Below are 10,797 nucleotides of genomic sequence, written 5' to 3' on the forward strand. Positions count from 1 at the left end.
TATGGCGCTTAAATTGCCGCTTATATGCCGCGCTAGAAGAAAGACGGCGCATTGTGCGTTTTTTTATAGGTGTTCCCCAGAGGGAAATTTGCCGGCGCACTAATAGGGCAAGAGACACTGTGAATAGGATAATCCAAGCCTACAAAAATGATGAAGGGAGGCTAGGTGACACCCAACGCAGTGGCAGACCAAGGGCAACGACAGAAGTGGACAGACTAATTGTGGCTGCGGTAGTTGCCGACCCGTTCCTCAGTGCAAAAGAACTAAAGGACGCTCTTGCTCTCGATGTTTCATGCAAGACGATACGGAGGAGACTGCAGGAAGCAGGTCTCCAAAGCCGCGTTGCAGCCCAAAAGCCGCACCTGACAGAAAAACAGCGCACATTAAGGTTAGCCTTTGCCCAAGCCGTTGAGCAGCGGTCAGTGGAAGACTGGGGTGAAGTGGTCTTCTCAGACGAATCGACTTTCAGCACTCGCTGGGACCTCCAACGGCGGGTGTGGCGACCAGTCAACTGCAGGTGAGCACCTTTAAGTCTGCTGGACAACACGTGTGTTTATTTAAAAACAAAGCATTTTCTGAACAGAAGGTGCATGTCTAAACAAACGCTTAGTGCGCAGGCTCAATCTCCTACCATGTTCGTGGATAAAATTTTAGATACGGACACTCTCCTTTCCGCTAATTTTCAGCAAATTTCAAGTATTGACAGCCTAAAAAATTTGCGTGCAATTTGCCTATTTTATACTGCTTTTTGACAACTAAAGGTAATTAGCTTTCTGCTGAATAACTCCCTTTGCGCTGATTTTTGTCTTCTTCATTATGCCATGCCCAAATTATATACAGCTTTAATTTGAGATTTTCGTAAAGCTGCGTCTTCGTCCATAAAGAACTAGAGCTCGCCTCCGTGCGGTGTGCAAGCAAACTTATTTTTGATTAATATCTTAGTGCGGGCTAGTTGCTGAATAACCATGGGAAGTGGTAGCGTGAAGCAGCAAGGACGAAAGGGAGACACGAGAACTTGCCCTTTGTTCTCGCTTGTCCTGCGCTTGTCATATTTCTCGTGTCCCTTTGTCCTTGTTGCTTCGCGCTACCGCTTTCTATTATTATTTTTTATTTCAATTTTAATATCACATATAATTTTACACTAAAACACAAGGATTTGGCAGTACGACCATGCGTGTGCATCTCACATATTACTTGGGATATCGTAGTTGTCAGTGTATGTTCGGCCACCTAGGCTTCTATATCACGCGCTGGCATTGCATATAGCAAGATTCAGAAGTGACAACTTTCCTAGTACACCAGTGATGAATATTGTAAAGCAGAGATAATTTTGTTATTAAACCTAATTTCTCCTTTGGTTTTGTATGTGAGCATGCTTGTTGGATACTAGCCAATATAACTTCCCTTCACTACGCCTCAGTAATAGCCTTTTCCTCCGTGTCGTGTCGAACCTTTTTTTTTAATGATTGCTTATGCTATTTCCTCTCTTTAAGTACAACATATCTTCCTTACTGATATGAAACATCACTTTTATTTTTCTACACTTAGGTACCTCCCGGATTACACTCAAAACATTTTTTGCAGCGGGCGGTGCACTGTAAACGTGTGGGGGGGCGATCAGCAAGGAAGGGCTCGGCCCGCTTGTTCGCATCGAAGGGTCGTTTACATCGGAAGAATACTGCAACATTATCACTCATCACCTGTTGCCATTCGTTCTTGACGGCCCTTTCCCTGATGGTGACTTTCAGTTCCAACAGGACAGAAGTCCAGTTCACACAGCCCGTAAAGTGGCAGCCCTCCTCGACCGTATGTAGTGCGCCAGCTAAACTGGCCCCCCAAAGGAGCTGACCTAAACCCTATAGAAAATGTATGGGGCCTACTCAAACAACAACTCAGCACCCAAAGTGATGTTTCCACTACGGCCGACTCCTCATGGGATGCAGTGAAGGAGGAATGGGAGGTGTTACGTGGACGACCGGATGTGATTACATCGCTCTACAAGTCAATGCCGAGGCGGATTGCGCAAGTGATCGCTTTGTAGGGACATTTCACAAGGCACTAGTTTTCTTTGTGCCTTGCGTGCATTCTTCTCATTTGTGAATAAAACCCTTGCAAGCCATATTATTTCCGATTCCTTCAAACTACTGCATACGGCAATTGTAGTCCAACCACATATTTTGCGGGCGATCTTAAGATATAGCACTACCGTTAAGGATGACTACCAAGCGCACAGCAACCGAAACAATTAGGCAACACCTGTTTGGGCTAGCAATGTCTCATGCACGAATTGACTGTTTGATAGCCCAGGCAGATGCGAGTTACGGCTGCGCAGCTTGTTACCTATATTACGTGCTAGCTCGTTCTGCTGCAAACCCGACGTCGTCGTCCGTCGTCGTGTGTCAGTCGCGAAAACTACCAGAAGTTTCAAAAAAAAGCTGGGAAAAAATGGGAGTGGCTTAGCTTGGCTATGCCAGGATATACGTAGCGAAAGTTAAGGCATAGGTGGCGCCGTGGCTGGTCACGTGGTTGTTTCCGCAACTAGTCACGTGGTTGGTCACGTGGCACGGTGCGACCACGGTGGGACTGTGAGCACCGCGAAACTGCGAGTTCGTGGCCAACTGTATACCTTTCGGTAAAAAAATACCTGGCATCGGTGGTCGAACTCGGACCTCTGTGCGCCAGGCAGGCGCTCAACGCAAAAGCCACAAACGCTTATTGTTCTTTATTGCATAGAAGTACTGCACCCAAACTGAAAGGCTTCAAGTCCCACTTAACCAGGTCGCATCAAGCAATCCGTCATGCACAAAGGGCCTCTTGTTCAAACGCGTTAGAGGGCGCCTAAGAACGCATTGCGGTGTTTATGACTTCGTAACATGTTTTGGAGATGGGCACTTGTGTTATGGTAACTAGTAACTAAAGTTTTTAAAGTAAAAAAAAATGCACGGAATGAAAAGGTGGTGTTACGGGGCTTCATTGTACTGAAACAAATCGTGCGCATGTCTGTATGTGCGACTGTAGTATGTCATAAAGTGTAACCTAGATATGGTAATTGGTGCTTTGTTATAAATAAATGAGATAGAAAAAAGGAGAAGGCGCTATTGCATAGAATCTTAAGGCGAGGCTTAAGCGTCCTTCTAATTGCTTTTTCCCCACTCCACAACATTACCCGGTTTTATTTTCCTCGTTGTATACGGATGGGGCTCTTGCATTGCCCAGGGGGCGCTGCAAAAAGGTGCTAAAAAGTGCCCTCTGTGCTAAAATGGGTCGTACCAAGCTCGGTCGTCTGCTTCGAAAAGCACGTTTACAATATGGACCCGCCAGTTTCGGTTGTGTTGTTTCACGGCCTGCAGCGAATATCGAGCGCCGAAGATTTTTGCAGGAGTGGCACGCTGCGTAAAGGCAAGAAATTATGCAGTGCCGAATACGTGTACGCCGTTCAAGAAATAGGCGGTGAAGTTTTAGCACCGTGTCAATCGCAAGTGAAGCGAGTCGCGTACGAAGTGGAACTTCAGGTAAGGTTTGCACGCTAGCTGCTAGATTCAGGCGCACAAACGCGCGAAAATGCGTGCTATAAATGAATCCACAGCAGCGATAAGCAGGCATAATGCGTACTGAACTGCTCGAGCACACGACGGTACGCGCCGCGAAGTACGAACTGCTCGAGCGCCCGATCGTACGCGCCGCGACGGCAGCGGTCTCTCGACATGCCGCGAAACGGCGGGCCTCCTGCAATCTTTGTTGACTGCATGCCGCTAAACAAGTACGTAGTTATGCCTGCGTTGTAATAGCGGCCATCTGTCCCTTTTAGTAACTGGTAATAACTGATGCAGTGCATATGAGCTCGCACGTACGTGCGAATCGCGCTGCAGCGCGAGCTCGTGCGCTGTCGCCGGATGTAGGTTTTAATGACAGCGCTCGAACATCGATGTGCTGCAATCAATACTGCCTTGCTGCGCTGCCTCAACTTGCTGGCTTGAGATCAAGGATGAGCGCATTTAACTCTCTTAACCTGTGCTGCTCATAGTGGAGTAGTGAATAGTCATCCAATGAGCCCGACCATTTGTGCTCATTTGCACACACCTGGTCACTTCACCACTTCGCATCGGTCGAATTGTTCATTGTCGCTGTGGCCGGGTCTCGAATTGTGAATTACCAGCCATGCCTGCTGCTATGTCGGCCTGCTGTCGAGACTAAGTGCAAGAGACCGAACTTTAGAACGCAGATAATCAAGCGATCTTCAAGACAGTCGAAGCAGTCAGCATGGCGCGAAGTTTGGCTTACGCAGCACGACGAACTGCAGTTATGCAGCGAGCCCGACGCTCCACTTCGTGAGGCCTTCTAGGAAAACAGTAGAATCTGATGTTGGGATTCAGGCCTTTTTGTTCATGGCAGCCTACGCTGGCGTTCTAAATGCCCTGTTTGCGGCTTTGTAATCGTCTCTTTATTGTTTCATCATGGCCGGAAAAGTGGCGAAGCTAACCGAGAAGCGTTATCATAGGCGTCTGCAAGTGTATGGACAAACGAGCGACACGCGCCGCTAATCGCCGATGAGTCAGCAACGTGCCACTGCAGCGGCGGTTCCCAGCTAGTAAACCGACATGCTCGCAGGTAAGAAAGGATGCGCATGCGCGCAGCGTTGGTCTCGTCACCAGGCGCGTCACCGCGAGAGCGCGCCGCGATGCGCTCGCTGCTGCTCCGGCGGCCGTGCGCGGCGGTCCGGAGGCTTTTGTCCCCGACAGTACCTGTCGATGGTAACAACACTTTTGCTCTTCTAATGATGCGGCCGTTGACGCGGTGGAGTGAAAGCGCATCTTGGCTTTTAAAATACGATTGTAAACAGAAGCGCACACAGCGATTTTTACTGTTGACATAGTCAAAATGTACTCTGACAGACATGTGCGGAGTGGTGCAGTGTGAAGATGCTGGGCCCAGGATCGCCATGTCCCAAGTTCGAATACCGGGCGGGTAGTTATTTTGCACTAATAAATTTACATATCCTTATAGAGGTCTATGTCAATTTTGAATGAAATATTGATCAGGAACTACAGAACTTTCGACTACAGGACGTCACACTACAGACAACAGAAGATCAGAATTAGAGAACCAACGTCCCAAAATACGACAGACTGAAAATTTCCTGTTGTGTTTTTCAAGTGGGGTGAAGCGACAATTTCCAAGCGTACTAAGTGTGAGCAGCATGTTAATATAAAAACTCGAAACCTCACTGGGCCACGGTTCCCGCCGTTATAATATGAGCTGCTCAACGGAAGCTTCCGCGGTGAAGCACAATGTATTGCAGTGAAGTGAGAATCTATGCGCGTACTAAGCCTAAGCAACGTATAGTTATCATGGCAGGCGCCCACCTTTTCTCCAACCTGGAAACCGCACTAGGCCGCGGTTTTCCCCTTTAATATTATCTAACGTACTAACCTGAGGCGCCCGTCTGCGGGTATTATTTTTACTCTTGATTGCTGTAAAGTTTTACCGGAATAAACATAGGTATTGTGGAGATGCTCTTTCAAGTACATTCGCCATCACGAAGTGTGTATGAACTGCCTCCCTCTAAAAATCGATAATACCGGCCAAGCCACAAGTGATGCATAGAGTCCGTGAAATGGAAGCACATACAAGAGCGTAGTTTTCAGAAATCACCACTGATCTTGTAAGTATATGAATATGCCTTGGTTCTATTGGCATTTAGTTAATTTCTTAAAAGCAATGCTTCTTCAAATAAAGTACATGATCTGAAAAAGCTTGTAGAGAATTCTATAATGCCTTGTGGTTATGAGTACAAGTTGAATTACTTGGCCCACATCCGGTCTGCTAGCAAGATACCTCACAGAAACCACCTAACGAATTAAAGCAATGGAGAGGTTATCCAATTGATAATGACATGTTTCGACAGTTAGCCTCATAACTTCGAGATCATTCAACTAGCCAGAATAAACTATGTACCGCGAGGGAAGCAGTTCTTCAATTCTCATGACACGCTGAAATAAGCTTGTTCACTGTATATGCATGCAGAGGTGTGGCAAATATGAATGCTTTACCCGCCGTGGTTGCTCAGTGGCTATGGTGTTGAGCTGCTGAGCACGAGGTCGCGGGATCGAATCCCGGCCACGGCGGCCGCATATCGATGGGGGCGAAATTGCAAAACACCCGTGTACTCAGATTTAGTTGCACGGTAATGAACCCCAGGTGGCCGAAAATACCGGAGTCTTCTGCTATGGCGTGCCTCATGATCAGAAAGTGGTTTTACACGTAAAACCCCATGATATTTTTTTAAATGAATGTTTTCATACTAAACTATGTAGCAGAGCTTTGCCTTCACGACGAACAGCAGACTTACGTGTTGTTACTGTGCCATGAAGTCTACTTCACTATTTAAAATGTAAAACGACGTAGAGAAAGAAAAGCCAGGGGTGACACGAGCAAGCTCTTGCGTTCCAAAACACGAATCTCTTCCAACTGGCCCAGTAGCCCATTCTTGTCGACACTGCTGCAGTGCACAGCAATTTTGAGCAACGTATTTTAACAGAGAGAAACATGCACTGAAAAGGAAAGCTTGTCATGCCAAAAACTGGCGCAAAACATTTAACTAATATAGCATCAGGATCTTGAATGATTCGTGATGTATACGTCATCCAAAAATATGTAAGCTGCCTCACCTTAGCACCATTAAATTTCAAGTACCAAAGGATGAAATTTGTCACTGCCAAATAACCAACAGGTTGGCTTTTTGTCACGCAAGGACTCAGCCAGACGCACCAGTTTAGCTCTTGCTGTATAAAAGAAAAAGAAAGCAGTGAGAAGAAACCAAAATTGTAAGTGAGACAGAAAGACGAAGGTTCGAGAGAGAGAACGAGAGAGAAAAAAACGGAACTAGTCATTTTTGCTAGAAGGATCAGTCCCGGGTGTCGTCTCGGTCAAGCGTTGGCGAAAGAGAGTAGCCTTCGAGGGGTCATAAAGGCCCAAACGCATGGCATCTGCTCAACGTACAGGTTCCCTTTTCCCCGGATACAGCTAAGCTGCGCACGCCTACACAGGGAGGGTCCAAACTCCGTGCTCTCGAGTCTGTGGCGCACGCAAGACAGCAAACGCATGGTGACGCCGATACCGCTGCGCTGCTGATGACGACGTCCTATTATTGGCATGACAATGGCATTACCATATGGTGTCATAAAGTTTGTGACTACGATGACGTGACGACGACTGCATTACGAACACTGCATGCCGAGAGTACAATAAAGAAGCTGAAGTGACGACGCTAAAACGATGACGGCCTCACGGCGACGACTATTTGACAACCATCGCGTAAAGCGAGTCGAGTGACAAAGATGGAATGCGAGAAATGCAATAATACCACGACGCCGTCGCAATCACGAGAACATATCTTGGGTCGAAGCTTTTAGACAACGAGTTATTAAGGCATTGCGACTCAGAAGACGAATATTTAATGAGGTCAATGAAACGACCGTGACGTTCTCACGACAGTATGACAAAGAATGCATAATGAATGTGCGACGACGCTGGTGACGACGAAGGCATCACGAGTCGGACGGCAAAACTAGAAAGACAATAACACGACGCTGTCACAGCTACGAGCACATACCTGGTGGCCGAAGCTATTAGACAACATGGGCCGCAGGGTCGGTGCAGCAGGCGTGACGACGAATGCAGGGACGAATCTTTAAGGACGACGATGGAACGGCCACGAAGGTATCGCGTAGCGCACATATTTAGTGGTAGAAGCAGGTAGCCAACTTGCGTCGCTGAGTTGGCGTGTGAGGCTACATAGACAGGGTCAAAACGGGCGAAGTAGGCAACAAGGCTATTCGTATTAGCTACTTCCCTTATAATAAGCATATCGGTGATAGCCGAGCAGCACGCACCTTTTGTATTAACTGATCTAACCACGTTTAGTAGTCATGTTTGTTCACTGGCTCGAAGGCGCATACGCAGTTCAAGTGTATATTAACTCGTTATTTCAATAAACTTTCGTGTTGAAACACGGGGCTTTTGTTGTCTGCGTCTCCCTTCATTACCTTTTATTAATTACTCGATGACTATGCAATCTCTATCTCAGCGATGGCGTGATTAACGCCGGCAGCAGGGACAGAATTCTTCATGCTGCCTCTGGCTTCAAACGCATTTCAGAAACTTGACATTACACAACATGCTACACTAGCTGTGCTGGAGCACAGCACGCATGACACCACCTATCTTGGCTTGCCGCTACGGAGTACCACCAAAAGAGACCACGTACTCAGCCACGGTCGGGCTAGAGGGGATCTGCGCTCACCTAGGCTGCAACCTGAGCATTGTGCGCTGAGAACAGAAACCCAACGGTAAAAGAAATTGAGCGCAGGAGCCCATTCTACTTAACCCATATATGCCTGAACTTGGGGAAATTAAGAAAAGTGATTTATTTTCCCGTAATAATTGCTTCTGGTACCTCAGAAAGTAGAATCAAACTTTTATTCAAAAAAAATTTTTTTCGAACTGTGTTTTTGTAGCCGTCCTACATATAGGACACTAGGCACATATACTACTCCTTTGAGTGGTATAATTTGAAACATTTCACATTTACTCCGATGTCGCATTTTTCACAACGTGTTGTGGTCTTCTCATGGCAATGAGCACACCTTGTTTGCTTCTCTTGAGGAATCACTGTGTGGTCAATGCGGTCAAATCGGCTTTGGGCTTCCAGTAAAGATTGCCGGCTTTTTCCACGCAATGGCTTGGTGCCATAACTTTTCATATACGACATCGCTATCGTCCTTCGAAATGTGAGGAGCTCTGTTTTGTTCGTTCCAATTCTGTACAACTGGAATGCATTATTCACACATGCATCAACCAGATATGTCAGGAGTGAAGAATACCACTTCTTTCCTCGAATGGCTGTGCGGTACTTTGAAATATTTTGGTCTAGTCTGTCAACTCCTCCCATGTTGCCATTATAGCTCGAAATCAAGAACGGCTGCTCCACCGTGACTTTGGACTTGTTTTCTCTCGAATATCTTTTCACCATTTGTGTTGGCTCGACCCCGTGAGCATTTGAGACGACGGTCACTGTGCTGTTGTCCTTCCAGCGACATACAATAATTTCAGATTCAGCGTCGACTTTGTAATCGTAGAAGCCTCGATTCTTGCTTTTCATTTCTTTCTGTGTCAGGATGGGACAGTTTTCTATTCGGTTATCCCGCACGGTGCCTGTGCACTTGACACCCATTGACGAAAGCATTCTAACAAGTTTGAGACTTGAAAAGAAGTTGTCAAAGAACACATGAAAACAGTAGTCAAGCCTTTGTTTCAACCTGGACACCATTTCTGTAACAACAGATCCTCCTGGACCAAGCTTGTTTTTATCATCCACATTGACGCCATACCTCCCTTGGTAGGGCTCAACAGAAAGCAAATAGCCCAATGGGGTGCAAATGCACCACAATTTATAGCCAAATCGGATTGGTTTCCCTTTCATAAACTGCTTGCATCCATGCTTTCCGAAGTACTCGCACATGCTTTCATCAATGCTGAAGCAGTCTAGTAATGGAGCATACAACAGAAACCGTTCATTCAAGAGCCTAAACAGTGGTCGCAGTTTTGTGAATTTGTCTTCTTGTACTAGGTTGTTGTTGTCAGCCACATGTAGGTTGGTGAAAATGGCTTCAAATCGGTCCCGCCTCATAGAGTTCGCGACGAGTTCATTATGAGAATCACGTGAGTTTTCCCACAACATGCGACGCCTTGGAACCGGCACATAGCCACTGAGAAGCAGAATGCCGAGAAAACATCTCATCTCACCTGCGTTCACGTTCAACAACCGATTCTTCTGTTGTGCATAGGTGTTGGTGTTTGCAACAAGCAGGTTGATGACTTCATCATCGAAAAATTTTTCAAATGCCTCTACTGGAGTTAGCGGTGCTCCTTCAGCGGAGTCTGAATCACACGAGTGGCGAGTTGGGAAACTCGCGTTCAAATCGCGTTTATCCCACTTGACACGTCGTTTCTGTTGCTTAGCTGGTGGCTCCTGGTCGTTCTCGTCCTCACTTGACTCTGAACAAGTGTCCAGAACTTCAGCACGAAGAGTGCTCCCCGGCAGATGGTCCATGCTGGTGCATTCTTCATCACCGCTTTCTTCATCTGTCACTGCCGCCGCGTGATTTTCGGGCGGAAGAATGGCCACCGTAGACGGTACATCTTCCCCAGCGTCAATCTGGTTTAGAATGTCGTTGAGCGTTTGCGGATCTCTTCTGCGGTAAAATGAACTGCAGGGAATCTTCTGACTGCAATTGGAAAAAAAAAGTTTCTGCCATACGTCCATATGTATTTTACTATGCTACTTCAACGCTACGCGCGCGACGCATAGCGCGTTCCAGACTGACACAAAAGCGACCCCCGATCTGCCTAGCGTCCTACATATAGGACACCGCTGTTTGACAGATCGTAAACAAAAAAATGTTGCCTATACCACATTGACATTGTTTTAACAGCATATTCAATTACTCAGGAATAACTGACAAAAATCTCGAAAACATCAAAAATCATTTCAATTTATATTACTTACATTTTCTCTCTCGGCATGGCGTTCGTCGAAGCTCACGCGGAACGCCTATTTTGAAACTGCAAGCACGTGGCGAGCTGTGCTCCCACGCTAACCAAAACTTGCACGCGAGAAGGCCATAGCCTCAGAAACACCCCCTAGGGGGCGCTAGCTTTTTGACAAAAAAAAATTTTCGAGTTCATTGAAAAATTTGAGTGTCCTACATATAGGACACTAGGCATATATGGGTTAAT

The 10,797-nt window shown here is 46.6% G+C and overlaps 1 protein-coding gene across 1 annotated transcript; it reads right to left on the minus strand.

Annotated features, from left to right (window-relative positions):
* Positions 1 to 290: 290 nt before the first annotated feature.
* LOC139051891 (piggyBac transposable element-derived protein 2-like) lies at positions 291 to 10,592 on the minus strand. The gene is made up of 3 exons (XM_070528928.1): positions 10,568 to 10,592; positions 9,101 to 10,286; positions 291 to 362 (listed from the first exon to the last, which is right to left on the minus strand). The coding sequence occupies exons 1-3, from the start codon at positions 10,582 to 10,584 to the stop codon at positions 291 to 293; spliced, it is 1,275 nt and encodes a 424-aa protein (XP_070385029.1). The 5' UTR covers positions 10,585 to 10,592.
* Positions 10,593 to 10,797: the final 205 nt, after the last annotated feature.

Source organism: Dermacentor albipictus, unplaced genomic scaffold, assembly GCF_038994185.2.
Source record: "Dermacentor albipictus isolate Rhodes 1998 colony unplaced genomic scaffold, USDA_Dalb.pri_finalv2 scaffold_15, whole genome shotgun sequence".
NCBI lineage: Eukaryota > Metazoa > Arthropoda > Arachnida > Ixodida > Ixodidae > Dermacentor > Dermacentor albipictus.